Consider the following 25,957-nt stretch of genomic DNA (forward strand, 5'->3'; position numbering starts at 1 on the left):
AAAGGAAGCAGAGCGCTCATCGTTCCAATTGCAAGCAGACCGATCATATTCGATAATCCGCAGACCGCACCGGTCCATGCAGGGAGGCGGCAGATGGATCCGGGGACAGCTCAGACGTCGGGCCACTGACCATATCACACCCCTAGGTGCTTCATCAGGCCGCTGAGACGAAGTGCCTAGGGACGTGATATGGTCCGTGACCCGACGTCTGAGCTCCCCCCCCCCCGAATCCATCTGCCGCCTCCCTGCTTGGACCGGTGCGGTCTGCGGATTCCAGTCATTGAGCTTGGACTCCCATATTGTTGAGTGGATTAGGCAGTAGCTGAGTGACAGATAACAGAGGGTCAATGGAGAATATTCAGAGCAAGGTCTTGTTCCAAGTGGGGACCTCAGGGATCTGTACTGGGACCAATATTGTTTAATATCTTCATTAGTGATATCGCAAAAGGTCTCCCATATGGGGCTATAACACTGCACACACTGATCTTTTACATTGATCAATGGTTTCTCATAGGAAACCATTGATCAATGATTCTGCCACGTGACTGCTCATGCCTGGATCTCAGGCACTGAGCAGTCATTCGGCGATCGGACACCAGGAGGCAAAGGGATGCTCTTCGGGATGCCACGATTTCGCCGGACATCCCGAACAGCCCCCTGAGCTATCCGGGAATGATTTACTTTCCCTTTAGACGTGGCATTCAACTTTGATCGCCACGTCTAAAGGGTTAATAGCACGCTATTAATGTGGATAAGTGCAAGATAATGCACCTGGGGCGTAAAAACACTCGGGCAGAATATAGAATATAGAATATTTGACACAGTCCTGACCTCAGTATCTGAGGAAAGGGATTTAGGAGTAATTATTTCAGAAGACTTAAAGGTAGGAAGACAATGTAATAGAGCAGCAGGAAACGCTGGCAGAATGCTTGGATGTATAGGGAGAGGAATAAGCAGTAGAAAGAGAGAAGTGCTCATACCGCTGTACAGAACACTGGGGAAGCCTCACTAGGAGTATTGTGCGCAGTACTGGAGGCTGTTTCTCCAGAAGGATATAGATACTCTAGAGAGAGTTCAGAGAAGAACTACTAAACTAGTTACATGGATTTCAGGATAAAACTTACCAGGAAAGGTTAAAGGGGTTATCCAGGAAACAGATTTGTAAATTACTTCTATTAAAAAATCTTAATCTTTTCAGTACTTATGAGCTTCTGAAGTTAAGTTTGTTATTTTCTGTCTAAGTGCTCTCTGATGACACGTGTCTCGGGAACCGCCCAGTTTAGAAGAGGTTTGCTATGGGAATTTGCTTCTAAACTGGGCGGTTCCCGAGACAGGTGTCATCAGAGAGCACTTAGACAGCAAGGAACAACCTTAACTTCAGAAACGCATAAGTACTGAAAGGGTTAAGATTTTTTAATAGAAGTAATTTACAAATCTGTTTAACTTTCTGGAGTCAGTTGATATATAAAAAAAAGGTTTTTTCCTGGATAACCCCTTTAACCCCTTAAGGACTCAGGGTTTTTCCGTTTTTGCACTTTCGTTTTTTCCTCCTTATTTTTTAAAAATCATAACCCTTTCAATTTTCCACCTAAAAATCCATATTATGGCTTATTTTTTGCATCGCCAATTCTACTTTGCAGTGACATTAGTCATTTTACCCAAAAATGCACGGCAAAACGAAAAAAAATCATTGTGCATTTTGTAACTTTCGGGGCTTCCGTTTCTACGCAGTGCATATTTTGGTAAAAATGACACCTTATAATTATTCTTTAGGTCCATACGGTTAAAATGATACCCTACTTATATAGGTTTGATTTTCACACTTCTGGAAAAAATCCTAACTACATGCAGGAAAATTTATACGTTTAAAAATGTCATCTTCTGACCCCTATAACTTTTTTATTTTTCCACGTACAGGGCGGTATGGGACTAATTTTTTGTGCCGTGATCTGAAGTTTTTATCGGTATGATTTTTGTTTTGATCGAACTTTTTGATCACTTTTTATTCATTTTTTAATGGTATAAAAAGTGACCAAAAATGCGCTTTTTTTGACTTTGGAATTTTTTTGCGCGTACACCATTGACCGTGCGGTTTAATTAATGATATATTTTTATAGTTCGGACATTAGCGCACGCGGCGATACCACATATGTTTATTTTATTTATTTTTTACACAGTTTTATTTTTTTATGGGAAAAGGGGGGTGATTCAAACTTTTATTAGGGAAGGGGTTAAATGACCTTTATTAACACTTTTTTTGTACATTTTTTTTGCAGTGTTATAGGTCCCATAGGGACCTATAACACTGCACACACTGATCTTTTACACAGATCACAGGCGTGTATTAACACGCCTGTGATCAGTGTTATCCGCGCTTGACTGCTCCTGCCTGAATCTCAGGCACGGAGCAGTCATTCGCCGATCGGACACCGAGGAGGCAGGTAAGGGCCCTCCCGGTGTCCTGTCAGCTGTTCAGGATGCCGCGATTTCACCACGGCGGTCCCGAACAGCCCGACTGAGCAGCCGGGTCACTTTCACTTTCACTTTAGAAGCGGCGGTCCGCTTTGACCGCCGCTTCTAAAGGGTTAATACCGCACATCGCCGCGATCGGCAATGTGTGGTATTAGCCGCGGGACCCGGCCGTTGATGAGCACCGGGACCGACGCGATATGATGCGGGATCGCGGCGCGATCCCGCTTCATATCGCGGGAGCCGGCGCAGGACGTAAATATACGTCCTGCATCGTTAAGGGGTTAAAGGACCTTAAAGGGGTTCTCCGGTGCTTAAACATCTTATCCCCTAAAAAAACCTAGCCACATGAAACAGCTCCAAAAAGATATAAATCTAATGTTGGAGATATAGCTTCCAATAAACCATAAACACCTACAGGCGCCAACAGCGCACAAAAAAGTCTCCAAACAAATAAATTATGTAAAAGTGAAATACTTTATTAGAAATCACATAGTTTAAAATACACAAAATTATGGTACACACAGTGGGAAAGAAATAGACGGGGATACTGGGGTAAGACAATTCTGTACACCCCAATGGCTGAATGTCTATGTAAGAAAAGTATGCTGCATGAAGTATAAATAACCCTGCACAGAAAGTGCAGATATACAATAAAAAGGATATCAGGCCAATGAACTATTCAATAAAGCTGCCTATGAAGTAAGAAAAGGCTATGCAAGTAAAGTGCACAAGTGCTACAGTACAAAGAAATGCCTAGTAAAAAGCATATACTAACAGTGCAGCAAACAAGATCATGCAGCGGTACAGGACTTACCCCAGTTCCACACCAAACCTCTGACGCGTTTTGCCGGGATAGGCTTTATCCAGGAGTCAAAGGATAGGGGATAAGATGCCAGATCGCGGGAGTCCCGCAGCTGGGGACCACAGGGATCATGCACATGGCACCCTGTTTGTAATCAGTGCCTGGAGCGTGTTCGCTCCGGGTCTGATTATGGTCGACCGCAGGGCAGGCGGCGTGTGATATCACGCCTCCGCCCCCGTGTGACATCAAGCTCCGCCCCTCAATGCAAGCCTACGGGAGGGGGCGTGATAGCTATCACGTCCACTCCTGTCGGCTTGCATTGAGGGGCGGAGCGTGACGTCTCACGGGGGCGGAGGCGTGACGTCACACGCTGCTGGCCCTGGGGTCGCCGGTAATCAGTCCCGGAGCCAACACGCTATAAACGGGGTGCCACGTGCATGATCCCAGGCGTCCTCAGCTGTGGGACTCCCACAATCAGGTATCTTTTCCCCTATCCTTTGAATAGGGGATAAGATGTTTAAGCACCGGAGTACACCTTTAACATGTATAGATTGGAAGAAAAGAGACAGAGGGGATATGGTAGAGACTTTTAAATACATAAAGGGAATCAACATGGTAAAGGAGGAGAGCATATTTAAAAGAAGAAAAACTACCACAAGAGGAAATCTTTTTAAATTAGAGGGGCAAAGGTTTCTGCAGTAATATTGGGAAGTATTACTTTACTGAGACAGTAGTGGATGCATGGAATAGCCTTCCTGCAGAAGTGGTCACTGCACATACAGTGAAGGAGTTTAAGCATGCATGGGATAAGCATAAGGCTATCCTTCATATAAGATAGGGCCAGGGACTATTGATAGGATTCAGATTATTAGGCAGACTAGATGGGCCAAATGGTTCTTATCTGCCGACATATTTTATGTTTCTAAGATCGGTCTGCCTGCAATTGGAACAGTGAGCACTCCGCTTCCTTTTTTCTTTGTGTGAAGTGATATCCATTGCTGTGGACTTCTTGGCATGTAGCGCCGCATTGCCATTGCCGGATCAACACACCTGGGTCCGATATCTTGAGCTGAGTCTGAGTGGTGGATGTGCAGTACGGTGGTGCTGGCTGTTCTTTTGTTGTCTTTGAGATCATATAAAAAAGCAAATCTGTTTACTATCATGATTGTCTGTTAAGTATACAGCTTAAAGGGGTACTCCGGTGGAAAAAATTTTTTTTAGGTCTTTATAAGTCAACTGGTGCCAGAAAGTTAAACAGATTTGTCAATGCTTGTATTAAAAACTCTTTACCCTTCCTGTACTTTTTAGCAGCTGTATGCTACAGAGGAAATTATTTTCTTTTTTAATTTCTTTTTTTTTTTGTCTTGTCCACAGTGCTTTCTACTGACACCACTGTCCATGTCAGGAACTGTCCAGAGTAGCATAGGTTTGCTATGGGGATTTTCTCCTGCTCTGGACAGTTCCTGGTACGGACATCAGGTGTCAGCAGAGAGCACTGTGGACAAGACAAAAAAGAAATTCAAAAAGAACTGAATTTCCTCTGCAGCATACAGCTGCTAAAACGTACTGGAAGGGTAAAAATGTTGTAATATAAATAATTTACATATCTGTTTAACTTTCTGGCACCAGTTCATAAAAAAAAAAAAAGTTTTCCACCGGAGTACCCCTTTAATGACTATAGAGGGTGTTTAGGGATCTTTGAAGTGGTGGCCTCTCCCTGAGGTAAATACTTAGCCCCTTTAGTTGGTCTAAGGCCTCTCACCTCAGCCAAGCCAGATCACCCTGCTCTGTACTGATGAGGGGCGATCTGAAGAACTCCCAGCATTGTGCTACTTTTCGTTCTTATTAGAACCCGCAATTCTCGAGAGCATACCACCTGAAGATCATCTCCTGCCTGCCTCGGAACATCTGAAGAAGGAGAACATCTTGAAGACTGCAGCTCCGTAAGAAGCTGAGGAAGAATTGGCGGTGAATTCCAGAACTTCGACAAAGGTGGCGCAGAATCTTTTTGAAGAAACTCGCTGCCTCTGGAGAGGATTTGCATAACTCCTCCCACCAGGACCAGATCTGCATAGCTCCTCCCACCCGGGAAAGAAGACTTTTCGAAGAATCTCCACAAGCAAGAAAGCGGAAAAGAGCCTGCTGGAAGAAGCCATGGCCTCAACCAGCAAGTCCACCCAGGAGGCTGCAGGGCAAGGCCTGGAGGTCCAGTCCCAACCACAGCAAGCTTCAACCTCCACCATAGCAAGGCAAAAGGGCGGCAGAATCCCCAACCTGGAAGTTACAGCCCTGGAGCCCTGCATGAGGCAGACTGTTGCCTTGAAGCTAAAGCCTGTGGACGGAAGGATGCCGGACATGTCCCACGACGTTCTCTGCAAGAAGATGCTGGCGGATCAAGGCTTCTCCTCGGCAGACACTTTCGGAATTGCAACTTTCCTGTCCGGAATCTTCTACATCACCTTTGCCACCATTGGAACCTGTAGAAGATACTGGGAGGCGGTGAGCGAGTCCCGAATCCCCTTTCTCTCGCTTTGTGGGCAACTGCCCTATTCAAAGAGAGGAGAGGCGGGTGACGGTCTCAATGCGGAACCCACACACCCCAGGCACGGACATCTCGACCTTCCTGAAGTGCTTCTGCACCGTGGTGAGGGAGCCCACCCGCATCCTGAACTCCCTCGGATACTGGACCTGCAAGTGGTCTGTGGTCGTCAGACTGAACAAGAACCTTGCTTCTCCAGATGGATTACAGCACCTGCCACCGACATTCTCCTTGGGCAACTCCACAGGACTTATCTTCTACCCGGACATGCCGCAGACCTGCAGGAGATGTGGCAAGATGGGCCACGAGGGCAAGGACTGTAAAGAGGATGCCTGCAGGTTTTGCTGTGTGACAGGTCACACGACCGAGGATTGCCCCAAGAGCAAGACCTGCAATCTTTGCGGATTGGCGGCCCACAGCTACAAGGACTGCCCCCAGAGGGAGAGAACATGGGCATCTGTGGCAGCGAGAGATCCGAAGCCAGACCCAGCTCCGGAGCCAGCAGCATGGATGGCCAAGCCGACCAAGGAGGGTAAGAAGGGGAAAGCCACCACCCCTGCCCTGTCCCGTCCCTCCCCTGCCCCTCCCACCCCTTCCCCTGCCCCTCCCGCCCCATCCTGTCCCACCCCTGCCCCATGCCGTCCCACCCCTGCCCCTCCCGCCCCATCCCCTACCGGCCAACCCGGTCTACGACGAGTTCTTGGAAGGGCGCTATGAGAAGCCACAGGAGCTGACAGGCGCCAGAGAAGAGGACCCGCCCGACCGGAGTGGTAACTAGTACCTGAACTAACCTCTCTTTTTATTCCCATGGCTGATCTTAACATCTTTTGCATTAATGTGAGGAGTATTAGAGCTAGGTTTAGATTTCAGACTGTATTTATGTTCTTAGATTCTCAGAGGTGTGATGTTTACATGCTGCAGGAATGTGCTTTGTCTGCTTCTAGGTCTTATAACCATCTGGCCAGGCAGTGGTCTCACGGCCCTTCCTACTGGTCTGGTGGGGGTGACAGTAGGTCTGCGGGGGTGGCCATCCTGATCAGGGGAGGTAACTTTGCACTTGATTCCGTCCGGGAGCTCGTCTGTGGCAGACTTCTCGTCGCAGACGGTTCCTGGGCGGGTGAGCCCGTGCAGCTCATCAACGTGTATGCCTCCCCTGAGAAGAATGTCCGACTTGAGGTTCTCCAGGCCCTGCGGGCCCAGCTCGCCACCACTAGGGCAGTAGTGTGGTGACTTCAAATGCCCCCTGAGGTGGACGGGCGCAGTTCTGGCACATCCGCCAACCTGGACATGACGTCTAAGCTGATGATTGAGATGGTGACAGAGGCATCCTTGCAGGACGTTGTTGGGTCCATCGGGAATGGCTCCGTAAACAATACGTGGAGTCGACCCGATGGCTCGCTCCGTTCTCGGATAGACTTCATCTTCACTTCGAGAGCAGTCAGAAAGGTGTCGTACTCTATGGTCCCCTGCTTCTTCTCTGACCACAGGGCCATTCAATTTCGGGGGACTCTGGGCCATGGATTCTCACCTGGCCCAGGCTCCTGGAAGTTGAATTGTTCCCTGTTGGAGCAGAGGGAGGTCATGGAAAAACTTAGGGATGCGTACCTTGTATGGCGTCATGACAAATGTCTGTTTAACTGCATCAGTGATTGGTGGGAATATGTTAAAGTCGAGTTCCGTTGTTTCTTTCAGGCAAAAGGCAGACAACAGGCGTGCGCGAAGAAGTGGGACTTCAGGAAACTGCAGCGCGAGCTGTGGTCCCTGAGGGACCTGCTCCAGTGTGGCTGGGACGTCAGGGAGGAGCTGGAGGAGACCAAAAAGAGCTTGAAAAGGCACTATGAGGAGGAATCCAAGCAAATCATCTTTCGTTCCAAGGTGGAGAATCTGGAGAAGGGTGAGAAGTGTAACTCTTTCTTTTTCAGGAAGCTCCATGCTGGCCACACGCCCCTGACTGAGCTACGAGATGAGACCGGACACATGAGGAGGGGCAAGGAGGAGGTGGGGGGGGTCGTCTCCGACTTCTACAGCAACCTCTACGCCCCCAAGTAATCCGACCCCGAAGCCGCCGAGAGGTTCCTGTCAGGTATCACTAACGTTGTTGATCCCGCAGGTGCGCCGGCTATGGACGATTACTTGACGGTGGGGGAGCTGCTCTCTGCCACTAAATACTTTAAGCCCAGCAGGACCCCGGGCAGTGTCGGTCTCCCGGCCGAGCTCTATGTAGCGCTGGGTGACCTGATCTGTCCAGACCTGTTGGAGGTGTATGAGGAGATGGTGGTGGGGGGCAGAATCCGTCGTTGAGGGAATGGATGATCACGATCTTGTATAAGCGGAAGGGGGAGAGATGTGACCTGAAAAACTGGCGTCCCATCTCTCTCCTGAACGTGGACTACAAGATCCTCGCCAAGGTGCTGGCCAACAGGCTGAAATCTGTCATCGGGCAGATCGTCCATCCAGACCAGACCTGCGGCATTCCTGGTCGCAGGATTGGTGACAGCCTTGCCCTTGTGACAGACACGGTCTATTACATCCAGGACCTTCGTGGCCGCGCCACCCTGGTCAGTATGGATCAGGAGAAGGCATTTGACCGTGTCTCCCACGCATTCATGGGCAGGGCTTTGCGCAGGCTAGGTCTGGGGAAGATGTTTTGCTCTTTTGTTAACGTCATGTATTTTGATATTTACAGCACGGTGTTGGTGAATGGCTGGAAGACTAACCCTTTTTCCATCCTTTCAGGGGTTAGACAAGGCTGCCCTCTTTCACCTCTTCTTTTTGTTTGTGTTATAGAGCTCTTCACTGAGACTATCCGGCACAATGGAGAGATCAGAGGAATTACCGCACCAGGATCAGATCGCTACGAGGTCAAGTGCTCGCTCTACATGGATGACGTGGCCGTCTTCTGCACTGACCAGCGTTCGGTGACTGCACTCGTCCAGACCTGCAAGGACTTCGTCAGAGCTTCGGGGGCAAAAGTCAACTGCGGGAAGTTGGAAGCCATGCTCTTCAGGGAATGGCACCTGGCTTCTCCCCCCCCTTCCCCTTTACTGTTAAGCCAGACTTCATTCAAATTCTTGGAGTCTGGTTCAGGAAGGAAGGAGCGGCCCTTAAGTTTTGGCAATACCGACTAGGAAAGATGAACTCTAAGATTGGACTGTGGAGCTCCAGAAAGCTCTCTATTGAAGGCAAAGCACTGCGGAGTGAAGTTTTGCCTGTGCTCCAATGTACCGCACAGGCCTGGCCTCCCCATACCACCGTTTGCAAGGCCATCACCCGGACAGTGTTTTGCTTCATCTGGGGCAAAAGGGACAGAGTCAAGAGGACTGTGATGTACAAGGATCCCTGCAAGGGTGGGAAGGGAATACCCGATATCCCCACTCTGCTGAGGGCCTCCTTTGCATGTGTCAGCATGCAGCGGACTCTTGTTGAAAAGACTGGCTCAGCAGGCAGGTCCATGTCTCGCTTGTTTCTTATGCCCCTCTGGAGACAGCTGGGCTTGGACAGGTGGGACAGCTCCATCCCTTACAACTGGAACGCTCCCTGGTTCTATGGGGATGTTGTCCAGTTTGTGAGGGAGCACCAGCTGGAAGGACTGAAACCTGACCTATGGAAGCCGAAGACAATCTACATGCTCATCCGAGCTAAGGACTTGACTGAGCTGGTTCCGGGACTCCCTGCAGAGACAGTTTGGACTAATGTGGCCAAAAAGCGGCTTACCAATGGACACAAGGACTTGTCGTGGATGGCCGTCAAGGATGGCCGCAACCTGTGCACAACCCGGTACTGCCCTCGGTGCCGCTATGTGGAGGAAACATCTTTGCACGTGTTTTGGCAGTGCCCCTTTGCACAGGGTCTGTTGGACGCCCTGGAACATCAACTCAGAGACTCTGTACCCAGGAACTGCCTATCGTACCATTCGGTGCTTTATGGTCTGTTCCCTGGGACCCACGACGTGGAGGCCATCCAGGAGGCCTGGCGCCTTATGAACTGTTTTAAGGACGCAGTGTGGCTTGCCAGGAACCGCCTCATGATCAACAGGGAGAACATGTCCGTCCGGGACTGCCGCAGGTTCATCAAGAGCCTGCTTAGAGACTATTCCATCTTGGACAGCCCGGCCGTCGATGAGGAAGAAGAGGAGTGAAGACCCCTCTCCTTCTCCCATGTCTCCTTGAAGATACAGCCCAGTAGTTTGGCCCTGTGATCCGCCCCCTCCCCACCCCCACATAGTCGCCCATACCCCCCACGCCCCCGCCCCAAAGCCCACACCCCTACCCCAATCACAGATTGTATTGTTTTGTTATTCGATATCTTGTGCTTTTCTATTAAAGGATTGAGCGGAGTGTTAGAGTAGCATGATGTGCGATGTATAGCTTAGGGAACCTTTGCTTTTTATTGTACTGTCATGCTTTGTGTGATTGTAATTTATTGTATGACTTGTAATGACTGAACGGACAATAAAGCTGTTTCAATAAACCACGAAACAGCTGTCTGCAGATGGGTAGAAAACTTCTCTTTAGGGGAGTAGTCTGGCTTGGCATAAATCCCGATCAGCTTTTTATATTCATTAACAGGAGACAAGCTGATACCAGGGAACACTACCTGAGAAGGTGGTGTAATGAGCTGCTTTGCATATTCATATATATATATATATATATATATATATATATATATATATATATATATATATAAAGTTTGTTCCTGGAATAAAAGGAACCAATTATCAGATTTTACCCTAACGCTTGGCATAGCGTTATATAGGGTAAAATATTTATCCTCACCATCCCTGGGGGATACTCCTGCTCCCAGGGATGGTGAAGATATGAAGAGATTTTACCTTATATAACGCTATGTCAAGCGCTATGTAGGGTAAAATCTAATGATTGGTTCCCATTAAAGGAAATAAAGCCATATTGCAATAACCAACATGACCTGTGATCCGATGTGGTGCTGTTTGTGGAAGAAAGGAGACCTGTTTAATTTAATAAATTGTAATATATTTTTAGTAGTAAAAACCTTCATCGACCACCATTGTAACTTTGATATTATGGAAACACGGTACGAAACAAGGACCAATATTGCTTTATTTGCCATTCAAAAACTGAACCTTGGCTATGGATTGCAGAAATAAATGTTCTAATATTGACAATTAAATAAAATATCAATTTTCTATTCGTGCACAGTCCTGTATACAAAATGGGGCATCTCCCCTACGTAGTAAATGTGCCACATTGTAGGGAACGCTCAGCATATTTACACAAGACTTTCCATTTTTCTTTGGAGTGATTTTCCAGCTTGGGGAAGTGATTTATTGCCGCACTCATGAAGCTTGTAAGCTTTTAATAATATGACCTTTGATTACCTGAAAAATCCAATAGAGTCTTTGTTAATGTTGTTTAGATGTCAGCAGTAATTGCAATCTATATACATACTTTACCCTGCAATCATATCGCCAAGGGCCAACTACTGCACCGCTATAGTGCGCAGAATGGGTGGTATTATACCACTCATTTCTTATTAATGAGGGGTAATATAGAAGGAGATGGCATAAAAAGGGCAAGGTAAAAGAAAAATAGAAAGTGCATGTTTTATGATGTCAGAACATACCATAAAATCCCTTCCAGGGTAAGTTCACATGCACATAATTTGCTGCAAATTTTGCTGCAGATTTTCTGCAGCTGATTTTTACTACCCATTGACTTTAATAGAAAATACGAAGCAAAATATACATGTGTGAAAGTACCTTCAGTGTGGCATCTGAAATAGTCAAACACAAAAAAAAAAAGACACAAAAACACTATAAACAGTATGTCAGAGTTAGCCACACAGGCATACATCGCTACCTACTCTTAGGAAACCTGGCAATGGATTTTCCAGGCTGCCATCTGCGTCTGCCATGTGAGGTGAAACCACAGCGCAGGTAACAGAAGCCCTGCAAATGAAATGCCAGGCTTTCTCCAGCCCCATAAAGAGTTTATACCGGCCTCAGCTGGTGTGTCGGCTGCATAGATCCAGTGAAGTGGTCAGGTCTGTTTGGCTTTCTTTACTACTAGATGGGGTCCAGGTGGCCATAGCCTTTAAAATGGTTCTTAGCTGAGGACAAATAAAGTAGAAGTGTTCATAGCTTTTCATAATAGAGCTTGAGCTTGTTTTATATATAACCAGAAAACTCCTCTAAGGTCAGTTCACACAGGTGGATTTTGCTTCCATTAAACGGGTACTCTGGTGCTTAGACATCTTATCTCCTATCGAAAGGATAGGGGATAAGATGCCTGATTGCGGGGGTCCCGCCACTGTTAAACTCAGCACCCCAGTTAAACTCAGTCCCCGGAGCATGTTCGCTCCGGGTCTGATTACCGCTGACCACGGGGCCGGCGGAGTGCGACGTCGCGCCTCCGCCCTCGTGTGACATCACGCTCCGCCCCTCAATGCAAGCCTATGGGAGGGGGCGTCACACTCCGCCCCTCAATGCAAGCCTATGGGAGGAGGCGTGACAGCTGTCACGCCCCCTCCCATAAGCTTGCATTGAGGGGCGGAGCGTGACGTCACTCGGGGGCGGGGGCGGGCCGTCACTCGGGGCGGGGCGGGCCCTGTGGTCGCCGGTAATCAGACCCGGAGCGAACATGCTCCGGGGACTGAGTTTAACTTGGGTGCTGCGTGCAAGATCACGGGGGTCCCCAGCGGTGGGATCCCCACGATCAGGCATCTTATCCCCTATCCTTTGGATAGGGGAATAAGATGTCTAGGCGCCGGAGTACCCCTTTAACTTCAATGGGTCAGAACATCCGCTCATGTGAATGGACCCCATTGGCCTGCGTTTATCTGAACTGATAAAAAAAAGTCCCAAAAAACAAAAATGGTACTGATAAAAAATTCAGATCATGGTGCAAAAAATTAGCCCTCATACCACCCCGTAAGCAAAAAAATAAAAAAGTTATAGGGATCAGAAGATGACAATTTTACACATACTATTCTTGGTGCATTTTTTTTAGTAGTAAAATAAAATAAACCCTATATAAATTAGGTATCCTTGTAACCTTAAGGACATAGGGGGAATCTGTCCAGAAGAGAAGTTGCTGAGTTGCCCATAGCAACCATCAGATCGCTTCTTTCATTTTGCAAAGGCCTTTTCAAAAATGAAATAAGCAATCTAATTGGTTGCTATGGGCAACTCAGCAACTTTTTCACTGGACAGGTATTGATAAATCTCCCCCATACAGACTAAAGATGTGGTGTCATTTTTACCGAAAAGTCTACTGCGTAGAATCGGAAGCCCCGAAAAGTTACAAAATTGCGTTTTTTATTTTGTTCAATTTTGCCCCACAAATATTTATTTCTGGTTTTGCCATTGATTTTGTGGTGAAATGATTAATGGTATTACAAAATAAAATTGGTGGCGCAAAAAACAAGCCCTCATATGGGTCTGTAGGTGGAAAATTTTAAGTGTTTTTTGATTTTAAGATGCAAAACAATAGTGCAAAAATGAAAAATGGCCTTATGGGATTAAAGGTAATCTGTCATCAGTGTCACCTGCTCTAACCTGTCCGTACAAACAGGTAGTGCAGGTGACAGCCATGACAACCACACTTACCTGATCCCATTCCGTGCTCCAGTTCTCCCACTATCTTCCTCCGTATCTTCCGTTACCTTCACTTTCATTTCTGTTTCTCAAATTCTATCATGGAAATGAGTAACGAATATAAAAACCGCTCACATAAACTTAGTCTTAGGGTACATTCACACGAGCGGACCCACACCATATTTTATGCTGTGGATCAACTGCTAAAGGACCGCTGCATGGTGGCTTTACATGTGCCTGCTCAGAGCGGCATTACGCAGATACCAGCAGACACACTGAAGCGATGTGTGAGTCACCGTGCATGCGCAGTGTACTCGCACACATTGCGGCCACTCCCCTTGCTCCATGATCTAGGTTGAGAGTTGCCGCGATGTGCGAGTATACTTTGCATGCGCGCTGCAACTAGCGCATCACAGTGTGTTTGCTCGTAGCGTCGTATTGCCGCTCCGAGCAGGCACATGTAAAGCCACCATGCAGTGGTCCTTCAGCAGCAGATCCGCAGGGTAAAATATGATGTGGGTCCGCTCGTGTGAACGCACCCTTAGGCTATGTTCACACTGTGCTATTTTCCTGCGGAATGTCCGCCTGGAAAATAAAGGCTGAAAGGCCCATTTTAACTCCTTAACAACGCAGGATGTAAATGTACGTCCTGGTGAGCTGGTACTTAACGCACCAGGACGTACGGTTATGCACCAGGACGTACTTTGAATGCATGATCGGATCGCCCGCAGCGCAGCCGCGGCGATCAGATCATCCAGCATGGCAGACAGAAGTCCCCTTACCTGCCTACACTGCCTTCCATGGGTCTTCTGCTCTGGTCTGCGATCGAGCAGACCAGAGCAGAAGATGACCGATAATACTGATCAGTGCTATGTCCTATACATAGCACTGAACAGTATTAGCAATCAAATGATTGCTATAAATAGTCCCCTATGGGGACTATTAAAGTGTAAAAATAAAAAAAAGTTTTAAAAAATTTGAAAAGCCCCATCCCCCAATCACAACGTAAATTGTCCCATTTTCCCTATTTCACCAAAAAAAAAGTGTAAAAAAAATATTTATATACATATTTGGTATTGCCATGTGCGTAAATATCCCAACTATTAAAATAAAATGTTAATGATACCGTACGGTGAACGGCGTGAATGTAGAAAAAAAAAAGTCCAAAATAGCTGCTTTTTTATAAAAAAAATTCCCCCAAAAATTAATTAAAAAAGTATTATAGTTTTATATAAGCAAATATGGTATCAATAAAAAGTAAAGATCACGGTGCAAAAAATGAGCCCTCATACCGCCGCTTACACGGAAAAATAAAAAAGATAGAGGTCATCAAAATAAAGGGATTACAAACGTACTAATTTGGTTAAAAAGTTTGTGATTTTTTTTAAGCGCAACAATAACATAAAAGTATGTAATAATGGGTATCATTTTAATTGTATTGACCCTCAGAATAAAGAACACATGTCATTTTTACCGTAAATTGTACGGCGTGAAAACGAAACCTTCCAAAATTAGCAAAATTGCGGTTTTCTTTTTAATTTCCCCACACAAATAGTATTTTGTTAGTTGCGCCATACATTTTATGGTAAAGTGATTGAGGGCATTACAACGGGAGCTGTGTATGATGGGAGAATATCCCTATAGGAACTGCACAGCTCCCGGGATGTGACATCATCATTGAGCAGTTAGACAGAAAACAACAACTCAGCTTCAGAAGCTAATAACTATTGGAAGGATTAAGATTTTTTAATAGAAGTAATTTACAAATCTGTTTAACTTTCCGGAGCCAGTTGATATATAAAAAAAAGTTTTGGCCTAGAATACCCTTTCAAGAAACTCTATATCAGTGGTCTCCAACTTGCGGACCTCCAGATGTTGCAAAACTACAACTCCCAGCATGCCCGGAAAGCCGTTGGCTGTCCGGGCATGCTGGGAGTTGTAGTTTTGCAACATCTGGAGGTCCACAGGTTGGAGACCACTGCTCTATATTTTAGACGGCTACTATTGATTTGAACTAAACTACTGATGGCGACGTTGCTTGAGGTCTGAAGAGCCGACCCCCTTGTTACCTGGAGTCTTGCCCTTGATAATACAAACCGTGCTAGTATATAACAGCATCGTGCTGCAGCTCATTTTTTGGTAAATGGAATCTGCACCTTGCATTACACATATACATACATGGACTGAAATGCAGCCTGCCTAACCATTCACGTCTAGATATTTGGGTGCTGTCAGTAAGGCCCCCACTGAATGTTTTGCCAGGGGTCTGTGCACAGAATGATTATTTCCATGGTAGCTTTGAGAACAGGTTGAGATTTCACCGATTTGCGTGCTGCAGCTGTGTCTGTGTGCAAAATGCAGTTGAATTATGACCACTGACATCTAGTGGTCGGATGAAATAATGCATGTTTTGCAATGTTAGAGAAGCAGTCTGAGAATTTTTTTAATCTTGCTTTATTTTATTACTATTATTTTATTTAGGTTGTCCGTATTTTTTGTCCTATAGGACGCCCCGCCATATAAGACGCACCCAATTTATAGGTGCAAAATCTAAAAAAATAAAGATTTTGAACCCAATAGTGGTCTTCAACCTGCGGACCTCCAGATGTTGCAAAACTACAACTCCCAGCATGCCCGGACAGCCGTTGGCTGTCCGGGCATGCTGGGAGTTGTAGTTTTGCAACATCTGGAGGTCCGCAGATTGAAGACCACTGCAGGAGGAGGGAATACTCACGTGTCCCCGCCGCTCCGGACCTGTCACCGCTGCCCTGGATGTCGCTCCATTGCTGTCGCCATGTCCCCGTCGCTCCGGAACGTCTCTGCTGCCGGCCGGGTATCCTTGCTCTCTGTCGCCGCCATCACGTCGTTACGCACGCTGACGCACGTGCGCGACGACGTGATGACGAGGAAGGAGAGTGCCGGCCATACAGGGGATCCCTGAACGGAGAAGACACCGAGGAGGCAGGTAAGGTCCCTCCTGGTGTCCTGTAAGCACTAACCCGGCTATTCAGTCGGGCTGTTCGGGGCCGCCGCGGTGAAATCGCGGCAGTCCCGAACAGACCGACTTAACAGCCGGGTTAGTGTCACTTTCCCTTCAGACGCGGCGGTCAGTTTTGATCGCCGCGTCTGAAGGGTTAATACAGGGCATCACCGCTATCGGTGATGTCCTGTATTAGCCGCGGGTCCCGAACGTTGATGGCCGCAGGGACGGTCGCGATAGGGGTGTATTTGCTGTATAAGACACACCGACTTTTTCCCCCCAGTTTTGGGGAAGAAAAAGTGCGTCTTATACAGCGAAAAATACGGTATATAGTGCAGCATAGGCTTTTATAAGAAAATAATGTACATCTTTCTGTATAGGACTTTTTGGTTACCTCTTTTTGCACATGTGGCAAGCATAGGATAGACTTAATCTTGGTTTACAAAAGCACGATGATGTGGGTTGTGTAATGCAGCCTACATTTCCCATGAATCCTGTTTTTAGGTGGGTTGTTTGATCACTGCACCTGTCATCTCGTCAAGCTGTTGGACTGGAGGTCTCCTAGGTGAAGGCATTAGACTGATAAGGGGGTTGGTGTCAGTTTACCCTGTGCAGTTCTGATGCCTTTTTGTACTTAACACCTTAAGGACATAGCGTTTTTCCATTTTTGCACTTTCGTTTTTTCCTTTTAAAAATCATAACCCTTACAATTTTGCACCTAAAAATCCATATGATGGCTTATTTTCTCCTACTCTGGACAGTTCCTAAAATAGACAGAGATGTCAGCAGAGAGCACTGTGCTCATGATGTCAGCTGACAGCTCTGTGTTCCAAAAAGAAAATAATTTCCTCTGTAGTATTCAGCAGCTAATAAGTACTGGAAGGATTAAGATTTTTTAATAGAAGTAATTTACAAATCTGTTTAACTTTCTGGCACCAGGTGATTTAAAAAAAAAAAAAAAAAAAAAAGTTTTCCACCGGAGTACCCCTTTAAAGAACAGCGCCACCCCTGTCCTCAGGTTGTCTATGTCTAAAAGTAGTGTTGAGCGTGAATATTCGAAATGCTAATTTTTACCACGAATATCGGCACTTTACGAATATGTAGAATATAGCGATACATATTCGTAATGACGACAATGATGTGTACTGTGTAAAAAAATAAAAAGATCATCCCTCCCTACTTCCAGCTTGTGGACCAAAGAAGGCTCCAATATTTTTTACTGTGAGTCGTTGTGGAGCGCGAATATTTCGTATATCGGCACTTTCAAAGGACACTGATCCCTCCCTTCTTTTAGGTGAAAGATATAATCGCGCATTAGGCAAATTTCATTATGAATTTTCTCATATATTCCCGAAATATCGCGAATGGCCCCTGCCGCTCATCACCAAAAGAAAGTATCTATGAATTTCTTGTCGCTTTTGGACAGGACGGGTAGCCCCCATCTCCTTTAAAGGAGTTCTCCCTTGTTTATAATGTTTTTTTGCTGGGAGTTGTAGTTTTTAAACCTCTGGAGGTCCGCAGGTTCAAGACCACTGCGGCCTTCGTCATCATCAAGCCCCCCCCCCTTTTGTTTTGGGACGTTGTCGTCAAGGCAACGTCACTAGTCCGGGGCAGGCCTGAAGCGCGGAGAAGAGGCCCCCCCCCCCCCGGTGAAAATGGACAGCCCGCAACGATTAACCCTCCCACCGGACGGTCCCTGCAGCATAGATGGCCCGGACCAGCTCACCCTAACTTCCCGCCGAGGGCAGGTGAGTACAAAACAAAAGGGGGGGGGGGGGGCTGGATGATGACGAAGGCCACAGTGGTCTTCAACCTGCGGACCTCCAGAGGTTTCAAATCTACAACTACAGCATGCTGGGAGTTGTAGTTTTGCAACATCTGGTGGTCCACAGTTTGAAGACCACTGAGAAGGGATTGACAGGCGGAGAGTTCACTCGAGTATAAGCCAAGGGGGCGTTTTCAGCGCGAAAAATCTGCTGAAAAACTCGGCTTATACTCCATGTACTGTATGTACTGTATTTATTTTACACTGCAGCAAAATACGGCACGTGTGACCCTACACTAAGTCCCCATAAGGGACTATTATATGCAATAATTACATTTTATGTACTGTTCAGTACTATGTAATAAAATAGTACTAATCTGTTATATCGGTAATTTACTTGTACAGCCGGCTTAGGAAGACCGCACAAGAAGATTGGAGATTCTACAGCACGGAGGAGGGTAAGAGACCTCTGATGGCTATTTGATCAGACCCCATATGAGCCAGTCCGAACCCACTAGCTCCTATAGATGCTGTGACACCATAACTATACGGCACTGTGCACCAAGTACCAGAATGCAATGCCGCACATTTATGCCACATTTCCCCTAGGGGTTAAGGGCAAATATTTGTTCCAGGTAGATATGCAGGTACCAAAGAACACTGGGAAAGCTGAACAACTGCATCACTTTTTGCCTGCAATGGCTTAGATAGATCTAGCTCAACTTCTGCTGTGGATTGTACTGGGTATTGAGGTTGCACTCTTGCAATCATTATACTGGTAGATTTTTCGGTGGCCGCCTCTCATCATTGCCCTTATGAAGTCCTGGTGACACCCACCGTACATGTGCTAAATAACTTCTAATGGATTTTTATTATTGGGCTGCAGGTCAATGTTCTGCTTTAATCTCCCCGCGCACCCACCAGTGTTTTTCATTTTACTTTTAGGCTTACTTTGCAATTCTGAAATGTCATCATGCATTATTCCAGCGTCTGTTTTATTATCTGCAGTAGTGAAACCAGGAACGGTGTTTTTTTTTCCCATTTTGCTCTTCATTTAATATTAGATTGCATGTCATGCTTTCAAGCCCATTGAGCACTATATCCAGTATTACTTTTCATGTCTTTCTGTTGCTTTTGATTATCCAACTGTGAATTTCTGTGCATACAAAACAGGTAACCGACAATCCCCAGGTTATCACTGTCCACAAGTATAAGTGGAGTTATTTATTTTAAGACATTTTGCCATCTCCCCTTGTCCTTTACCTAATATGTGACCCCATATCAGAAATGAATTGGAAATGAATCAGGTGTCATCTTTATAGGTTTTATTGGAATTGTACCAGACTAAAGTTCCAGCACAATCTCCTCAACCAATACAGATTTATGATTGATGAGTGTGTATTACTTTGATCTTCCACACTTGATCATTTCTCTCTTTATTCCTTTATTCCACTGTTGCCATGTTTTCTTAAAGGGGTACTCCGCTGCTCAACGTTTGGAACAAACTGTTCCGAACGCTGGAGCAGGGAGCTCGTGATGTCATAGCTCCACCCCCTCATGACATCACGCCCCTCCCCTTCAATGCAAGTCTATGAGAGGGGGCGTGACGGCTGTCACGCCCCCTCCCATAGACTTGCATTAAGGGGGTGGGGTATGGCATCACTAGGGGGCGGGGCTATTATGTCACGAGCTCCCAGTGCCGGCTCCAGCATTCAGAACAGTTTGTTCGAAACGCTGAGCAGCGGAGTATCCCTTTAAGTTAAGGTCTAAAGTCTACCTGTAAATCCTATTTCATTCAGTCAATCTTACTTAAAATTATTTCACAAACATTGAAACCTTTTTTGTTTTGTTGTACATTTTCAATTTTGAAGGCGTATTGCTTTCAGTTTGCTATCCTAATGCTTTCATGTATTCCTTGGTCTACCTATAGGTTTTCCTGTTTTATTCTACCCATTTTGTTTCTTCTTAATAACAAATATTACTCAAAGGTGGCTGGGAACAACCAACATCTATTTCTTCACTCTATGTTGGATTTTCACCTTCAGTGGAAGTTCAACTGTAGCGTATATACTGCGGGTTGTATGACAAAAATAATAATAATTGAACACAGTTTAAAATTGGCAGCATAAAATATGCTACATGAAATTTGTAGCGTACATACCTGTGGGGAGTTTTATAAGCCTTTCCAATGTATATGATAATAAGATCTGTAAACACTTTTCCTTACCAGCAGACAAGTTTACGTTTTTTAGATTTTACAGTACATTCCAAAGAAATTCCATAATTTTTGTTATGTTTGATCTGGAAAAACAAAAAAAGAATTTCCTTTCATGGGGATATGAGGATAAGATTCCTCCAGCTGGCTGAAGAATGCAGATTATTATGGTACAGGGGTGCGATGGTGGTGCTGGCTGGACGGGTGCTTCTGATGAGCGGGTACTTTGGATATTGGCTACTAACTTTCTTGCAGCGCACAGAGTGGCGCCATCATTAAAAGGGCGCTCTAGGCGGCTGCCTATTTTGCTTACAGGCAGAACTGGCCCTGGAGGTCAGGATAGGAGGACTAGAGCGTAATTTTTTTTTTTCTCTCCCACAAGGTTTAGATAGGAAGACCGGGCAACACTAGGTACTCGTGTTTTCAACCAAAAGTGCTGCTGCAACATTTTTTTTGTAAACGTTGTATTTGCCACAGCAGCGTGCACCTGTGTATTAGGTAGTTGTGCTGAAATTTTTTTTTGATATTATTATTATTATTTTTTTTTGGCAATGCAAGTTGGGGGGTGGCACCCTCCTGAGCCGTGTACCCCTTCCTGTTTACAGGTTTTATAAATTGATATTGGATACTGCATGTCATCCAGTCAGAGGATATATGCCCAGCAGAGGTGTGTAGAATAAGCGTGTTTGTGTCCCATCCGATGTGAGGCCACCTCGGCTCTGCATGGTGGATGGGGAACAAGTTTTAATTAAAAAGTGCACAAGGGGCCTCCATTTTTGTTTACCAAGAGTGTTGCTGCAACCTTATTTCTGTATACTCAGCTAGTTATACATAATATAAAGAATATTTTGTTATGTGGATAAAAGGAGCTTAGCCAATGGACAACCGAGGGCAAAGTGATGTATTCTTAGTAACTATTAAAATATTGTGTACCCCCCACATAGCGATGACCATTTTCATCAGAAGATGGAAGAAAAATTCATTAAAGATTGAATTAGTTTTTTCAAATTAATAATCTGATTTTCTTTTGAAGCGGCGGGAATTGTAAGCTTCTCTAAGAGAGCGGTAAAAGATTTCGACATTTTTATGCATGAGAACATCTTCTGTTTAATTCTATAATTAGAGAAATGACAGTAAAAAAAAAAAAAAAAAGTGAAAGAGTCTGATTATAGGTTAGTAGATATATTGTCTAGACCCCTCTCCTGACAGCATAACCACAGTTTTCATTTTAGAATCTCTATGAAAAGGTGACATTTGTCCCTTAACATGGCTGTCTAGCAGCAGTTCCACCATTGTTCCCAATATCTTAATTATTATTTTGCTTTAATATAAGGGTTGGACGAGTTTTCATTAGGGAAATGCTTAACTCAAGACTTGTTATTTTATGCTAGAATTCCATCTGCGATGGTTTATGTTTGGCCAAGTCGATCAGCCGGGGATTAAGATGTGAGCCTTAAATATTAGCATAACTTCAATTTAGGGCAAACTAACTGCTTAAAGTCTTCAAGGTCGTGAAGTCTTTCCATCCACACATGCTGTTTGGATAACACAAAGGCCAACAAAACTGTGGAGCAAAACTTACAACAATGTAGTAACAGTGGCTGCCAAAACATATTCAACATCAACTGTTATTCCATTGGTGGACATTAACTTGTGCTCCTTCTCTTCAAGATGATGAATTGTATTCAGTTAAGATGTGGATGTGTCCATTGTATTAGTCACATATCTCAAGAGTCCAATGCTCATGTTCACTAACTGTTTTTAAAGGATATCTCCATTAAAGGAAAAGGTCCCCCCTGTTCTGCTCCCCGGCTCTCCACTTCGGCTCCTTGGTTGTTTCGGAGGTATACCGTTCCGAGACGAGAGTGGGCGGGGCCAGGCATGATCAAGATGACCAATGGTTTATGCCAATTTAGAAAAAATATTGTTTAGACAAAGAGATATTGTAAATTGCAACAACTATATTCCCCTGTGGTCTCTTTATCAATAAATGATTTAGTGGCATGTATAAATAGACTGGGGGGTGGGGCGGGGGTGGGGGAATCACATACCTGTATATAGAATGGCGATCCCCCTCCCCCTATTCTGGAGAAATAGGAGGAGATTTATCAAAACATGGGCAGAGGAAAAGTGGGGCTGTTGCCTATAGCAACAAATCAGCAACTTCCAGTTCAATTTCGAAAAAAGGCCTCTGGGAAAAAAATAAACAATCTGATTGGTTGCTATAGGCAACTGCACCACTTATCCTCTACAAAAGTTTTGTAAATCCTCTCAATAGAGCTTGTTACCCCCCTGATGGTCTAGGTACCCAGTCAGATGGACAGGATGGCATAGTTCTGTGGGCGGCACATGTGAGCTTTATCGGGAAACGGTGGGGGGGGGGGTGTATATACTTACAGTGGTACTATGTTGAGGGACATCTTATCCCCTATCCACAGGATAGAGGATAAGTATCTGAGTGCGGGGGTCAGATCACGGGGACCCCCAGCGATCACCTGCCTGACACATCGTCTCTCTCATGGTTACGATCTCCATTCCATGCACAAATTGCTGTCAAAGTGGCCCTACATGTAACTCTATGGGAGAGCCGGAGAAACCTGAATGTTTTATCTCTGGCTCCACCATAGAGATACATGGAGAGGCGTGTCAGCCACCACTTTGTGCGGGGGTCGACAATAATCCACTCTGTCCACTGGGAGAGATGGGGTGCGAGGCAGGTGATCATGGGTTGTCTCAGCAGTCGGATCTCACGTTATCAGACGCTTATCCCCTATTCTGTGGATATGGGATAAGATGCTCTGCAATGGAGTTCCTAAAGCAGTGGTCTCCCAACTGTGGACCTCCGGATCTTGCACAACTACTACTACCAGCATGCCCGGACAGCCAACGGCTGTCCGGGCATGCTGGTAGTTGTAGTTGTGCAACATACAGAAGTCCATAGTTTGGAGATAGAGATGAGCGAATTCGATTCGTCACGAACTTCTCGGCTCATCAGTTGATGACTTATCCTGCATAAATTAGTTCAGCTTTCAGGTGCTCCGGTGGGCTGAAAAAGGTGGATACAGTCCTAGGAAATAGTCTCCTAGGACTGTATCCACCTTTTCCAGCCCACGGGAGCACCTGAAAGCTGAACTAATTTATGCAGGAAAAGTCATCAACTGCCGAGCCGAGAAGTTCATGACGAATCGAATTTACTGTAAATTCGCTCATCTCTATTTGGAGACCACTGTCCTAGTGAAAGCCCACAAATGGGCAGATTTCAGATCCTGGTTGGATTCAAACCCTGGACTCCATTGTTGCTGTCATGCAATATTACTAACCATTGAGTCCTTATTCTACACTGAATTTTAATTTGAGCTTCTTTTTAAAAAATAAAATATTTGTATACAGACCGCTGAGCTCCATATAGCCATATACTTTATTATGCTGCTGTCTGTACTTCCTATATGCCCCTTTTATGATGATGTTGGTGGAGGGGGGTATATAATAGTTTCGTATCTGTAAATCCATTTGCCATTTCCAGATAAAGATTCGGTGTGCGATCTCGTAGGAACATGTTAATGTATAAGGTAGAACAGTACAACAAAAGCAACAATTACACTAGGGATATAATAGATGGGATTTTACTATGAAAACAGCAGCTTTCTAGGGAAGGTACATTTGTAAAATGGAAATGATGGCTGAATTACAAAAGTATCTCTTATTCTGACTACTACAGATCAAAGGAAAGATGGTGGCATCGTTTTTTTCTTTTTCTTTTCCATGCTAATATTTATAGAATTTTTAGAATCCATAAAAATAGGGTGTACAGAAGGAAGCAGAAATGCAGTGATATGATCATGGCTATCTTAAGTACAGCCGTAGACATACGTGATATAGAAGTTGAAAGGGTTTGCCAGGCAAAATGTATTCATGATCTATCCACAGAATAGGTAATCTATACCAAATCGGTGAGGTGCCAACACCTAACACCCCAGCCAATTAGCTGTTGCCAAATCTAGGGCGCCAGTACACACAGAAATAAGACAGCGCCATACATTGCCTAGTGGCCATGCTGGGTTACTGCAGCTACGCTATCATTCACTTCAGTAGGAGTACTCCGGTGAAGTGAAGTTTCTTTTAAATCAACTGGTGGAAGAAAGTTAAACATATTTGTAAATTACTTCTATTAAAAAATCTTAATCCTTCCAGTACTTATTAGCTGCTGAATGCTACAGAGGAAATTTCTTTCTTTTTGGAACACTGATGACATCATGAGCACAGTGCTCTCTGCTGACATTTCTGTCCATTTTGGCAACCATGAATAGCAGATGCATGCTAAGGGCAGTATGGTGGCTCAGTGGTTAGCACTGCTGCCTTGCAGTGCTGGGGACTTGGGTTCAAATCCCACTAAGGACAACAATAAATAAAGTGTTATTATTATTTTAATAACATCAGCAGAGAGAACTGCGGTCGTGATGTCATCAGAGAGCATTCCAAAAAGAAAATAATTTCTTCTGTAGTATTCAGCAGCTAATAAGTACAGGAAGGATTAAGATTTATTAATTGAAGAAATTTACAAATATGTTCAGCTTTCTGCCACCAGTTGATTTAAAAGAAAAAATGTTTTCCCCGGAGTACCCCTTTAAGGACTCAACGTTTTTCTGTTTTTGCATTTACATTTTTTCCTCATCACCTTCTAAAAATCATAACGCTTTAAATTTTGCACATAAAATTCCATATGATGGCTTATTTTTTGCACCACCAATCCTACTTTACAGTGACATTAGTCATTTTACCAAAATATCCACGGCAAAACGGAAAAAAATTCATTGTGCGACAAAATTGAAGAAAAAATGTCATTTTGTAACGTTTTGGGGGCTTCCGTTTCTACGCAGTGCATTTTTCAGTAAAAATGACGCCTTATCTTTATTCTGTAGGTCCATACGGTTAAAATGATACCCTACTTATATAGGTTTGATTTTGTCGCACTTCTGGAAAAAATCATAACTACATGCAGGAAAATTTATACGTTTAAAATTGTCATCTTCTGACCCCTATAACTTTTTAATTTTTCTGCATACGGCCGGTGTGAAGGCTCATTTTTTGCGCCGTGTTCTAAAGTTTTTATCGGTACCATGTTTGCATTGATTGGACTTTTTGATCGCTTTTTATTCATTTTTATGATATAAAAAGTGACCAAAAATACGCTATTTTGGACTTTGGAATTTTTTGGCGCGTACGCCATAGACCGTGCATTTTAATTAATGATTTTTTTTATAGTTCAGACATTTACACACCCGGCGATACCACATATGTTTATTTTTATTTACTTTTTTTTTTTTTTTTTTATGGGAAAAGGGGGTGATTCAAACTTTTATTAGGGAAGGGGTTAAATGATCTTTATTAACTTTTTTTTCACTTTTTTTTTGCAGTGTTATTGCTCCCATAGGGACCTATAACACTGCACACACTGATCTCTTACCATTATCCCTGCAAAGCCATAGCTTTGCACGGATCAGCGTAATAGGGGGTTGATTGCTTAAGCCTGTAGCTCAGGCTTGGAGCAATCAAACGTCAATCGGACGTGATGGAGCAAGGTAAGGGGGCCTCTGCTCGCGTCCTAGCCGAT

The 25,957-nt window shown here is 44.9% G+C and overlaps 1 protein-coding gene across 9 annotated transcripts in view; it reads left to right on the forward strand.

The window, feature by feature from the left end:
• The window catches only part of LOC130357063 (uncharacterized), a 732,821-nt gene extending 722,487 nt beyond the window's left edge, over positions 1 to 10,334 (forward strand). For all 9 annotated transcript variants that reach the window (XM_056559412.1, XM_056559411.1, XM_056559410.1 and 6 more), the window contains one exon: positions 7,506 to 10,334. In XM_056559412.1, the coding sequence (XP_056415387.1) occupies positions 8,824 to 9,951 (1,128 nt within the window). In that variant the 5' untranslated portion in view covers positions 7,506 to 8,823 and the 3' untranslated portion in view covers positions 9,952 to 10,334. The remainder of the gene's footprint in view (positions 1 to 7,505) is intronic.
• The last annotated feature ends 15,623 nt before the right edge of the window (positions 10,335 to 25,957 follow it).

This window comes from Hyla sarda, chromosome 2 (assembly GCF_029499605.1).
Source record: "Hyla sarda isolate aHylSar1 chromosome 2, aHylSar1.hap1, whole genome shotgun sequence".
In the NCBI taxonomy this organism is placed as follows: Eukaryota; Metazoa; Chordata; class Amphibia; order Anura; family Hylidae; genus Hyla; species Hyla sarda.